The sequence below is a fragment of the Eumetopias jubatus genome, unplaced genomic scaffold (genome assembly GCF_037043125.1).
Source record: "Eumetopias jubatus isolate StellerSeaLion01/CBP00866 unplaced genomic scaffold, mEumJub1_p1.0 scaffold_7, whole genome shotgun sequence".
Lineage (NCBI taxonomy): Eukaryota > Metazoa > Chordata > Mammalia > Carnivora > Otariidae > Eumetopias > Eumetopias jubatus.
Genome location: NW_028274813.1, coordinates 96,588,376 through 96,601,928, shown reverse-complemented (window position 1 = coordinate 96,601,928; position 13,553 = coordinate 96,588,376). Strand labels below are relative to the sequence as shown.

The 13,553-nt window shown below is 39.5% G+C and overlaps 1 protein-coding gene and 1 pseudogene across 1 annotated transcript in view; both read left to right on the top strand.

The window, feature by feature from the left end:
• PRTG (protogenin) overlaps positions 1-13,553 on the top strand; it is a 120,661-nt gene that overhangs the window by 64,379 nt on the left and 42,729 nt on the right. The window contains exons 9-11 of the mRNA XM_028099999.1: positions 283-447; positions 3,911-4,216; positions 5,113-5,301. Of these exons, the coding sequence (XP_027955800.1) occupies positions 283-447; positions 3,911-4,216; positions 5,113-5,301 (660 nt within the window). The remainder of the gene's footprint in view (positions 1-282; positions 448-3,910; positions 4,217-5,112; positions 5,302-13,553) is intronic.
• On the top strand, positions 12,324-12,539 carry LOC114206534 (NADH dehydrogenase [ubiquinone] 1 alpha subcomplex subunit 1 pseudogene; annotated as a pseudogene).

The window sequence follows — 13,553 nt, the reverse complement described above, 5'->3', positions numbered from 1 at the left end:
TTACTGCTGTACATTGTCTCTGCTATGGGTTTTGACTGGATATTAAAACAAATTTAGAAGAGATTAATTATTTTCAGTTTGATTTATTAGGGAAGAATTCAAACTACTAATTTGTAGCAAGACATAGTTACTTTTAGAAGTGACATTTCTTTTTTTTTTTTTAAAGGGTCACAAAAGATAACAGATTAGACTGGAGGATCCGTGTGTCACAGCAAGGGAAATTGGTGTTGTTCATTTTATTTTGAATACTCCTGATTTTTAAATGCTGATTCTTTAATCTAGGTTTAAATAATGAAGAGTATCAAGTAGTCATCGGAAATGACACAACTCATTATATTATTGATGATTTAGAACCTGCTAGCAATTATACTTTCTACATTGTGGCATATATGCCAATGGGAGCCAGCCAGATGTCTGACCATGTGACACAGAATACTTTAGAGGATGGTAAGAAAACACAGTCTACGTCATTTAAGTATGAACATTAATATGTTTAATCAATTTCAGTGAATAAATGTGTTTTAAATTAGAGAAAATATCCTCTTTTTGGTTAAAAAAACAATCAAAACAGGTATGGTAACTGGCAGGCTAGTTTGCCATTTCAAATTTGACCCTCACTTTTTTACAATAACATGATAAATGTAAAGAGTTTTTATAACTTACAATGTGTAACATAAATTTTAATAATAAAATGCTTGTATTGTATTTCTTCTAGTTTCCTAGTGTAAATTGTAAATACATTGACTTTTTAAAAAATATTTTTTTGACATTGCAGGGTTTTTTTGAGTGGAACAAAATGTGAAATTTTCTAAGCATAAATAAATATAAATATAATGAGTAAATATATAATGAACAGAGGTCAGAGGTCTTGGACCTCTGAAACTGGGAGTTTTTGAAATTTAGTAAATGGTCAGTTAAAAAATATTCTTAAAAAATCAGCAGTGGGGCACCCGGCTGGCTCAGATGGTTAAGCGTCTGCCTTCGGCTCAGGTCATGATCCCAGGGTCCTGCGATCGAGTCCCACATCGGGCTCCTGGCTCAGCAGGGGAGTCTGCTTCTCCCTCTGCCGCTCTCCCTGCTTGTGCTGTCTCTTTTTGTGTATATCTCTGTGTCTCAAATGAATAAATAAAATCTTTTAAAAAAATCAGCAGTTAGTCTATTTTTAGGTATAATATGTTTATTCTGCTTAAGGAGGAAAGTAATAGTTGTTACAGACCCTGGGTTGGAAGTTGTAGTCCTTTTGAGGGCAGGCCTCCATATATTCTTGTAATGGTGGGAGATCCCATCCATTAGTAAAGTCCTGAGACTGATTCTCCTCCTCTGGTTCGTCATCTCTCTCTCTCCAGGGGCTCTCTAGAAGGCCCTTTTTGTACCCTTCACTGGGAAAAGGGAATGATTTAACATATGCTTAATTATACTATTCCTCCTTTACAGATGTTTTCTCATCCTCACAAAATGGCCCACCCTTAGTTTTCAAAACACTTTTTTGAAGAAATTTTTTATTTATTTGAGAGGGAAAGAGAGACAGAGAGCATGAGCAGAGGGAGGGGCAAAGGGAGAGGGAGAAACACACTCCCTGCTAAGCAGGGAGTCAGACAGGGGCCTCCATCCCAGGACCCTGGGATCATGACCTGAGCAGAAGGCAGATGCTTAACCACCTGAGCCACACAGGCGCCCTTCAAAACTTTTTTTTTTAAGATTTTATTTATTTATTTGACAGAGAGAGAGACAGCAAGAGAGGGAACACAAGCAGGGCGAGTGGGAGAGGGAGAAGCAGCCTCCCTGCTGAGCAGGGAGCCCGATGCGGGGCTCGATCCCAGGAGCCTGGGATCATGACCTGAGCGAAAGGCAGAGGCTTAACGACTGAGCCACCCAGGTGCCCCCCCCAAAACATTTTTGTGTAGATTATTTCCATATCATTTTCTTTGTTCATTTGATCCCAGATCTCTTACTTACATCTCTATTATGCCACTTATTTAGATGTTTATAAATTCAGAGTTTGACTAAATGAAAAAAAATTACTGATCTGGATGCTCAATTCCAAGTTCAGTTTTCATTTAAGAGTCTGTTCCATTTTAGGGGCGTCTGGGTGGCTCAGTGTCCTGGATGGGGCTCCCTACTCAGCGGAAGCCTGCTTCTCCCTCTCCCTCTCCTCTGCCTCTCCCCCTGCTTATGTGCTCTCTCTCTCTCTCTCTCTCAAATAAATAAAATCTTTTTTAAAAAAAAGTCTGTTCCATTTTAGAGTGAATCACAGTATTTATGACCTCTCGAGTTCTCATCACATTTAACCTCTGACATGTATATCTAAGGTGAAACACAGGCTGGGAGCGTGTGCTTTTTTGGGGCTTCTGGGGTTTTTTTGGTGTATGAGGTGTATTCCTCCCTATATCCTTAAAGGAAAGGAGCCTGACCATAGCAAGCTACTTGTTAAAAACTTTCCAGTTCCAGTTAAGTTATGATCTCAAAGTTTTTTTTCCTTTAAACCTTTTCTTACTCTGTAACTTCTTTACTTAATGAAGTTTCATTTTGTTTTCTGAATAACAGACTTCTGACCCTACTTTTCACATTTCTACACCAGTTTCTCCCCATTTCCTAAGCCCATACTTCTCAAACGGAGATGTGTGGGTGTCCTAGGGGCACAGGAGCGTGCAGCAGATACAACTAACACTTGTGGAGGGCTTGCCCCTGCCTGTTCTAAAAACCTTCTCTCCGTTATCTCATTTAATCCCTACATAACCCTGTGATAGAAGAACTATTGTTATATAAGACACAGTAAAGTAGAGGGGATAAGAATGTGGGCTTTGTTCAGTCTACCTACATCTGCTCCTTCACTAACGACCTGTGTGACCTTGGGCAAGTGGTTTGACCTCTTTGTACCTCAGTTTCCTCAACTATAAAGTAGAAATGATCGTGGTGCTTCCTTTGGTTTTTGTGAGAATTCATAAGTTCATACATATCAAGGACTCAGAAATGCTTAATAAATTGATTTTCTCTTTTCCACCTATTAGTTCATTCATGCAACAAATACTCCTTGAGTACCTGCTGTGTGTTATTCGATATTTAGTAGTGAACAAAAGGGACAAAAAAATTGTCCCTGATTTCGTGGAGTTTACTTTCTAGTGGGAGAGGGGGCAGAGGAACAATAAACAAGATAAACAGTCCATTATGTAATTATATGCTATGTGGGATATTGGTAAGTATCTAGGAGAAGGGGAAAAAAAGCAAGGGAAGGGAGTATGAAATGTTGGGAGGGTTTGAGACTTGAGACAGGGTCACCCAAGAAAGGCTCACTGAGTAGGTGACATTTCAGTGAAGACCTGAAGGAAGTGAAGGTGCGGGAGCTGGTGAAGCAGGTGACGGGGAGGTGCATGCTCGGAAATGACCATTGCTGAGGACTGCAGTGGAGGGAACAGGTGGAAAGCAGTAGGAGATTGGGGCCCAGAATCCATGAGGAGCCGACCCTGTAAGTACATAGGACTTTGTATGAGACTCGATCCTTCCTCATTATTTTTCCTTCTTTATTTCTGGTTTGTGATCTACTCGCCTGAAAACTTCTTTTTTTAATTTATTTTTTATTAAAGATTTTTATTTATTCATTTGCGGGAGAGACAGAGAGAGAAGAAGCAGGCGGAGGGGCAGAGGGAGAGGGAGAAGCAGACTCCCCGTTGAGCAGGGAGCCCGAGGCGGGACGCGATCCCAGGACCCTGGGATCATGACCTGAGCCGAAGGCAGATGCTTAACCATCTGAGCCACCCAGGCGCCCTCGCCTGAAGACTTCTGCTAGCACTGAACAAATCCCTCCTTTATCACGTTGTGTGTTTCCCTTAAGGGAGTGCAGTAAATACTGCAGTGCTCATTGACAGTTTTGATTCTAAATATTCATAAATAACCTGTTTTCTTGTATGACTAGTTCCCTTGAGACCTCCTGAAATCAGTTTGACAAGTCGAAGTCCCACCGATATCCTCATCTCCTGGCTGCCGATCCCAGCCAAATACCGGCGGGGCCAGGTGGTCCTCTATCGCCTGTCCCTGCGCCTGAGTACTGAGACTTCCGTCCAAGTGCTGGAGCTCCCGGGAACCACGCATGAGTACCTCTTGGAGGGCCTGAAACCAGATAGTGTCTACTTGGTGCGGATTACGGCTGCCACCAGAGTGGGGCCGGGAGAGTCATCAGTATGGACCTCACATAGGACACCCAAAGCTACAAGTGTGAAAGGTAAATTTCTAAACACGACTGAGGAAGAATATTTTTACTTTTTTGAAACTTATTTTTATAAAATCTAAGTCATGGTTAAATGGTGTTTTATGAATGAAAACACTCCATAGATCATGGACTTCACTGAAAATAATTTTAAACTTTTTGTTGCATAGTCCCTTTGACATAGAGCTCAATAGTGTGTAAAACTTTTGGTTACGCTGTTAGTTTGCTTAGCAAATTCTTCGTAAATGGGTGAATCCAAATCAAACTGAATTACCAAAAGTTGTATATTGATAGAGACCTAATTAATATTATTGCCATATACATATATATTTAGATTTTATTTATGTATTTGACAGAGAGAGACACAGCGAGAGAGGGAACACAAGCAGGGGAAATGGGGGAGGGAGAAGCAGTCTCCCCACTGAGCAGGGAGCCCGATGCGGGGCTCGATCCCAGGACCCTGGGATCAAGACCTGAGCTGAAGACAGATGCTTAATGACTGAGCCACCCAGGTGCCCCTGGATCACTTATTTTATTTTATTATTATTATTATTATTATTATTTTTAAAAGATTTTATTTATTCATGAAAGACAGAGAGAGAGAGAGGGAGAGGCAGAGGGAGAAGCAGGCTCCCTGCTGAGCAGGGAGCCCGACGCGGGACTCGATCCCAGGACCGTGGGACCATGACCTGAGCCGAAGACAGATGCTTAATGACTGAGCCACCCAGGCGCCCAGTATTTTATATTTTTAATTCTGTCTCAAAGTTTAATATCACTGTGGAATTTTGAAAGTTAGGGTTAAATATAATTGCTTAGAATTGCACTGTTTTGCAGCTGTTGGTTTAAAATTTGGGTGTATATTTATGAATTATGGATTTTTTTATGCATACATTTCTGGTGGCTTTTTCTAGCCCCTAAGTCTCCAGAGTTACATTTGGAGCCTCTGAACTGTACCACCATTTCTGTGAAGTGGCAGCAAGATGCTGAGGACACAGCAGCCATTCAGGGCTACAAGCTGTACTACAAAGAAGAAGGGCAGCAGGAGAATGGACCCATTTTCTTAGATACTGGTGACCTTCTCTACACTCTCAGTGGTTTAGGTGAGTGAGCCCGTACTGCACTTTCCTTTTTTCCCTCCTCTCTGACCAGTTGGGAAAAGAGTTTTTGGATATAGGGCAGAAGAACTGACTTCCTGGTAGAAAGAGAATTGCCTTTATGACATCACTGTGTACATCCTCCTGCTTAACTCTGTGTTGGCCTTTGACACACCACTGTGAGCGAACTGACAAGGCGTCCGATAACCGTGGTATCTTTCTATCTTTCCCCCACCTCTGGGCATCTGCTTTTCTTTCTACAGTTAACTTCTGGTAGAGTGAGATCTGATCAATTATTGTGAGTGTATGGTGTATGTGAAATAGCAATATCACAAAATGAGCAGAAAATAGACAGTGATTAATTTAGAAATTGCCGGAGAGTGCTTTGTAGGTGCATTATTTTCACATGTAAAATATATTTAGGTTATGTACAAAATAATGCTCTTACATAAGACCCATGTCACTATACATACTTATTTTTGTAGCTGTAACACAGAAACACCAGAGAAAAAGCACTCAGCCTTGTGTTTGGGTTTATCACAGTTCCGAAAGACATTTTATTCTCTGTTCATCCTGTCTTTGCTGAGTGAAGAATTTCATAATGTGACCATGTTTAATGGAAAGTAAGGAACCTTATGTCTACAATAAGTACATGGGTATAAACAGATAGATACTCAAGTTGTAAAATGCACACTCAGTTATTTCTTAGTTATTTGTTAAAGCAGCAACTTTAACTACGATTCCCAACTAGATTCCTACTGAACTGTTAGAGCACCTTTGGCACATACTGGAATTTTACAGTGCTCTCTGGCTCTCCCCATCGCAGACTACCCTTTGGAGTGCAGAAGGGAAAGGGGCACAGTGACCCCCTGGGATAGCTCCGTTTGCTCTTCTGGCCTCACGGCACAGCCTGTGAGAACAGCAGTAGTCCTGAGACGCTGCGCGTTGACAAGCTATGGTGGGAGTCTGCTTTTAGAGGCAGGCACATAGGAAGACCCCATCCTCTGGTTCTTTGCTGTAGTTTTCCAGATGGCATTTTGCTTCTAATCTTATTGTCTTGGATTTTAATTTAATCTACATTTGCTTAAATAAATTTCACTATTGATCCCTGTCACACAGTTTTATAAATGATGAGGAGAAGTTACATATGTTCCAGGGTGACCTTCCTTAAAACCATTGTTGCAGAGGTGATGTTAGCAAAACCTGTCACCAAAGCCAGGAGCATTTATTTCTAGTCGTGGCTTCTCAGTATGCTCTCCCTTTCTATGTTCGTGTCATTTACTCAAAAGAGTTGTACTAAGTTATCAAGTAAGAAACGGGATTTAGGACAATAGCTGATGAAAAATCATACATCAAACTCAGTATTTCCAGTTTCTTCACTGTTCAGGAAATATAAATAAGTAGAAAATACAAAAAATAAGTTCATAGAGTACTTTTCTTGAACACATAGGTAGCTTATTTTAAACAAATGAATAATTTATTGGGAAGAACAGAATAATGCTCTGCTTGTGAAAAGTTTAGAGAAACATCTTATTAAAATTTTGTCAATAAAAAACAATGCTTTAGAGGTGCCTGGGTGGCTCAGTCAATTGGGCATCTTCCTTTGGTTCCAGTCATGATCCGAGGGTCCTGGGATTGAGCCCCGCATCAGGCTCCCTGAGCCTGCTTCTCTCTCTCCCTCTGCTGCTCCCCCTGCTTGTGCTCTCTCTGTCAAATAAATAAGTGAAATCTTTTTTTTAAAGATTTTATTTATTTATTCATGAGAGAGAGAGAGAGAAGCAGGCTCCCAAGGATCAGGGAGGCTGATGCGGGACTCGATCCCAGAACCCTGGGATCCTGAGCTGAAGGCAGACGCTTAACCATCTGAGCCACCCAGGCGCCCTGAAATAAGTGAAATCTTAAAACAAAAACAAAACAATGCTTTAAAATTTAAACATTTTCTATGGGTGCATATAAGTATAAAGAAGACCCATTGATCTTTGTTGAAATTTTTTATAATCTCTAATAGCTTTTAATACTATGAATTTTTATTTCCTTCTGTGTTTTAAAAATAAATCACATATATTACGGCCTGTGTTTTTATGTTGTAAAATCCTTTGTGTATACTACTTGGGGTAATTCAGCTTAAAATCACTGTATAATGCATAAACTGGAAAATTATTTTGTTATAGTCAGTATGCCTCTCTGTTAAAATAACTCTATATGTTTCCTGACTGTGGATTTAGACTGGGTAGTTGGGCTAATTGCAGTGCAGGCTAACAGGGGACTCTGTCTCAGCTGTAGGACTTTCTTGTTGGACAGTGGGTTCCACACCCCTGGAGGTACCAAGCCAGGGCTGGAACGGGCTGACCAGCAGAGATGCAGTTGATCCAAGCATTGCACAGCTGTTGACTAGCTCTCCTTTAAGATGCCTTTTACTCTTGAGAGCCCTAGGGTCTATAGTCTTTCTTTTTTAGACACTGTTGGGGCCTAGCCAAGCTTATAGCAAGTTGAACGGGTATAACCCACTAAGCAGGCAAGTGTTAAGAGCTCTCACTCTTTTCCTTCTTACTTTCGGCTATTGGGAGGGCAGTATGTTCTGTTAACTGGACAACTGACCATCTGTGACCATTTTTAGCAAGAGCATCTGGCGTTAGCTGCCTGTTTAACAGAGAGTGATGTGTGCAGAGGGCAGTAGGTTAAGGGAACCCTATCTGTGTCTTGCATGGTGAATACTTTCTTTCACAGAGCTTTTGTACATTAAAGATGCTCTAACTAGAACTAGATTTACTAAGTGGGCTTGGAAATGAAATTTAAATGCTTCTGTTTGCCAAATCAGTGTCAATTTGAGTAGCAAACTGATGTCTCAAAATTTCATTTTCATACTAATCCCTTCTGTGATGCCCTAATACACATCCTTTTGTTACTTCTGGTAATTACGTTTTCAACTAAAAAGTATGTTATCGGGACACATTCTCCTTGGTAACACATACAGTTCTTTGTTTCTGAAAGAAAAAAAGAAATGAATTTGTGTATTTCAATTCATTTAACAAGAATTTACAAATTATTTTTCTAAATAAGGCATTGTAGTACTAAACAAAAAGATTTAACAGATGTGACCTCTGCTCAAAACAAGAAAAACCAAAAGATATTAACTTGATTTACTTTCCTGATTTTCTCCCAAAATTCTGAATGACTAAATTTAATTGTAATGAAAGTTGTTTTACAACATTTTACACTAAATCCTCAATCCTCAGTTCAAAGATGTAGACTGTTTTGTTTTTTAAAGTGGCTGAAAAGATTCTTGTGTCTTTATTAGAGTAATATAAATATTGGTAGAGCAGTGGAAGTATTTTGATGTTGCTGGTTTGTTCTAGTTTAATGATTTGTAAATACACAGTTTGCTTTTAATTAGAAATGGTTTGGGGGTTGGGGAAAAAAACATTTGGCTTGTGATTTAATGTTTATGTGATTTGTTCTAAATTGTGGTTTGAGGTTTTCTTCAAGATTTGCATCTTTGTTGTGATTATTTTCACTCAGTTGTTTTTTTTCCTCCCTTGGCACTTCTCATGTTTACCTGTTTTAAGCAGAATTTTAAAACATTTGTTAAATTTATCCCACAGTAAACTGAAGCAAAATTAATAGCACACTTGTGTTCTCTGATAATAGACTGAAATAATTCGTTCCTCTTTTTTTGTCTGTTTATTTCAGAAATTGGCTTCAAATTCTGAAGTTAGGGTTTCTAATTGCAAAGAAGACTGTTTTCATAAGCTGTCAGAAACTTCTTAATTGCTCAGTATTTATATAATAAGGGGGAAAAGGGGGATTATTTAGATGGTGCTATTGTTAGTTTAGCATTTGGGACACTGATAATCTTTAGCTTCTATTTTGCTAAAGAATGTGTGCTATTATATTTCACAGCAAACTTGATTAGTAAGCATGAGATTTAGCAACAATTACAAAGATCCAAAATATTTAAAATCATTAGTAATGTTCCTGGATTCCTTGCACACTTTTAAAACTCACAGATCTTTTTTTGATAAATCCAAAATTGGAATTCCCAGTTACCGTGGGGGAAATAGGAGGCAGAAGAAACAGTCCCTGGGTAACAAGTAATTTTAGAGTCCCTTAGCCAGTTTGTATGGGAGCATGGTAAAATTAAGTCAGATTTCTGGGTGTCATCCTTTACCATAACAGAATAGGGATTTGGTTTTGTGATTACATATCTGAGGAAAGAAAATCAAGAGCTACCACTGGTGAGTCAAACATATATCTGGAGGGAGTTGTAATCTTTCCTTTAGTCAAGACAGGACAAGATTTTGTGGCATAAAAGAGACTACTTTTATCAGAGAGGGTTCATTGTGAACCTCACTATAATAGTGATTTTGTTTTGAAGAAAACTAGAATCACTCAGTTTACAAAATATGGGAGTCACGTTCTAAGGCAAGCCAAAGTCTTTTCAGAGACTGTGTTCCCTCATTCCTCTCACACAAGGAAGCCTTAGATAACACTCAGAAAAATCTCTGGAAACATGCTACAGGTGAAAATTCTTGTATTGAGGCTGTTTTGCAACTTCCTCACTGCACCCCTTAAGATAGAGTAAAAATCTACACCATATTTTATAAACAGATCTTCCTGACTGTGTATAGTTTCGAGTATATCTTAGCATACTGACTTTTAGCCTAAAAATTCATTTCAAATAATTTGGTGCCTTGCTGTCAACTATCATCTCAAATATCATTACAGATGCCAGGATTCTTCTGTTTTCTAAAGTAACATATAATCAACAACATGGGCATGATTAAGCACTTTGTCCAGATTAGGGTTGACTTCACAGAGTAGTGTTGGTTTCTTTGAGATCACTTTGCATTTATTTGTTAACAGATCATTTTTAGCGATTCGTGTAGAAATTCCATTGACATTATTGCTGTCATTTACCACAGGCAAGATTGTTGGGGACATACCTTGCATTTTTTTTGCCTCTCTTCTGTTCTTCCTGTGCTTTATCACTGTTAAGTTCCACTTTTAGTAGAAATAGCTCCTCTGAACAGTGTCTGATTGCATTCTTTCTTTCCTTCCTTTCAAAGAATTACAAAATAATTTCATTTAACTTACATGAATAATTTTGGAAACCACCTACTCTCTAGGCCAGAAAACTTACCAACAATGTGGGAGTACAAATTATAACAAAGAGAACATTGTAAAAGTATTGTATTTCACTTTTTTCACTATTAATTATCTTTTAAGTTACCCTTTCTTGCATTTAATCTATTATCTAGCCAAAATATGTTGAAATGTCAATGCAGATTTTAGGAAATACTCAACTGTTTTTTCTTAATTTACTAGGAGAGCAAAAGCTTTGAAATATTTCATTCTCTGCAGTCTCTAAACATGCCACATATGATAAATATTCAGCTCAAACTTTAGAACCTTAATACTTGAAATATTTAAAAACCAATACCTCAGAAGAAAGGGAGCATCCATTTCTTTAAAAATCCTGTTACTAAAAAAATGCTGTTACATTAAGACAGTAACAAAGGAAAGATTTTCATTTGCCAATTTGCAACTACCTCCATTTAAAGAAAAAATGTTTACCGATTTGTGAAACTGTAAGAACTATACAAAAGTTACAGTGCTGTCATCTGGTAAACTTTCCTTAAATTTTTTCTCTTGAATGAAAGGTTATCTGCCACGGCTCAGATGGTTAAGCATCTGCCTTTGGCTCAGGTCATGATCCCAGGATCCTGGGATCGAGTCCCGCATCGGGCTCCCTGCTCCTTGGGAGCCTGCTTCTCCCTCTGCTTCTCTGTCTCTCATGAATAAATAAATAAAATCTTTAAAAAAAATTAAAATATTTTTGATACTCCCTGGACGAAATTGGAGCTATATCTCTTTCCATTTGGAAAAATCTTCCCCAGCTTTTAAGTCTCAACCCTCTGGGACTCCTCCTATGACCTCAAATGGTGTCAGTCGTTCCCATGGTACATCATTTATAATGCTCTATTATAGGAGGCACTTGGCACTGACAGCTAAAAGAAAAATATCTGTGAAGTAAATTTCTTGTCTGTTGCCTGACATTAGCTCTGTAACTTATTAACAGATCAAATCCTGGTTATTTACGTAATCTTTTAAATAGGGATAATAATAATAATAACTATTTTAGAACATTAGGAAGTTTAAATGAAATAATGTAATAAAGTTAGCACAGTTCCTAGAAAACTGCATTGTAAGTCCTCAACAAATGTTAGCTGTTATAATTGTTCTTAAAATTGTTCTCCTCCTAGGATGGAGCCTGAAAAACTGTATTTGAAAAAAATGTTTTTCATGTGATTTACCATGATCACTAGATTTGGAAACCAGTGCTTCTTGAACTTTAATATCTAAATGGCCTAAAATCTTTGCATTCCTACCTACTTTGAGAAACAACATCTAGACCAGGAGTAGGCAGACTTTTTTTTTTTTTAAGATTTTATTTATTTATTTGACAGAGAGGGACACAGCAAGAGAGGGAACACAAGCAGGGGGAGTGGGAGAGGAAGAAGCAGGCTTCCTGAGGAGCCCAGAGCCTGATGCGGGGCTCGATCCTGGGACCCTGGGGTCATGACCTGAGCTGAAGGTAGACGCTTAACGACTGAGCCACCCAGGTACTCCCAGACTTTTTCTGTAATGAGATGGATAGTAAATATTTTAGGCTTTGTGGGTGTTATGGACTGAATGTTTATGTCCTTATCAAACTCATATGCTGAAGCCCTAACCCCAAATGTGACTGGATATATGGAAACACAGCCTTGGAGTAGGTGATAACTGTTGAGTGAGGGCATAAGGCTGGGGCCCTAATATGATAGGCAGGTACCCTGTAAGAAGAGGAGACAGTAGGCTTTCTCTCTACCATGTGAGCAAGGACTCAGTGAGAAGGTGGCTGTCCGCAAGTCAGGAAGAGAGCTCTCGTCAGACACTGAACACTGGGGAGCCTACTGGGAAGGGGGCCGAGGCTGGGTCACCTTTACCAGGCTGGGAAGGAAGGGTTTGGCCCTGGCAACCGCGCTGAGATGTGGTTCGAGATCCTGCCCGGGATCGGCATCATGGCCGTGGTGCGCTTAGTCTTCCCCGGCATAGCCACGGCACACATCCACAGGTTCGGTAACGGGGGCAAGGAAAAAAGGGTTGTCTATTATCCATATCAGTGGAGTTTGATGCAAAGAGATAAGCGGGTCTCTGGAGTTAATCGTTACTGTGTGTCAGAGGGTTTGGAGAATATCAATTAAGGAAGCATTTTCCTGGTTGATGAAAAATAACTCAGTCATACTCATCTACCCCTTCTAGAAGGTTATGCAGTGTATTAATGTAGTGGGTAATAAAAACAACAAAAAAGTAAAATCAAAAAAAAAAAAAGATAAAGAAAAGAAACTGAACACTGCCAGAATTGATCTTGGACTTCCCAGTCTCCAGAACTGTAAGAAATTAATTTCTGTGGCTTAAGCCATCCGGTCTGTGGTATTTTGTTATGGCAGCCTGAGCAGACTTGCACAGTGGGCCGTGAGACCCACCACAGGTGTTCCGTTCTGTCTCTAGAGCACAGAGGCAGCCAGAGGCAGCCAGACGAAATACCGAAATGCACCGATATGGCTATATCCCAATTAAACTGCATTTATGGACGCCAAAATTGAATTTCATATATTTTTGATTTGTCACAAAATATTATTATTTAAAGTTATTTTCTGACGACTTAAAAATATAAAGACCATTTTTAGCTGGCAGGCTGATCCACAGGCAGTGGACCATCTTACTGTATTTTAGCAATTCCAGGTGTAGACTCTAGTTACAGTCTTTGTTTTAAAGTCTACTTTGGGGGCGCCTGGGTGGCTCATTCGGTTAAGCATCTAACTTTGATTCAGGTCACGATCCCAGGGTCCTGGGGTCAGCTCCCCCTCCTTGTCCCCTCTCTCTCTCTTTCTCTCTGTCAATAAATAAATAAAGTCTTAAAAAAAATAAAGTCTAGGGCGCCTGGGTGGCTCAGTTGTTAAGCGTCTGCCTTTGGCTCGGGTCATGATCCCAGGGTCCTGGGATCGAGTCCCACATCGTGCTCCCTGCTCGGCGGGAGGCCTGCTTCTCCCTCTCCCACTCCCCCTGCTTGTGTTCCAGCTCTCGCTGTCTCTCTCTGTCAAATAAATAAAATCTTTAAAAATAAATAAAGTCTATTTTATCTGATACAAGTATTGCTACTCCAACTTTCTTTTGGCTTCCATTTGCATGATAGATGTTTCTCCATTCCCTTACTT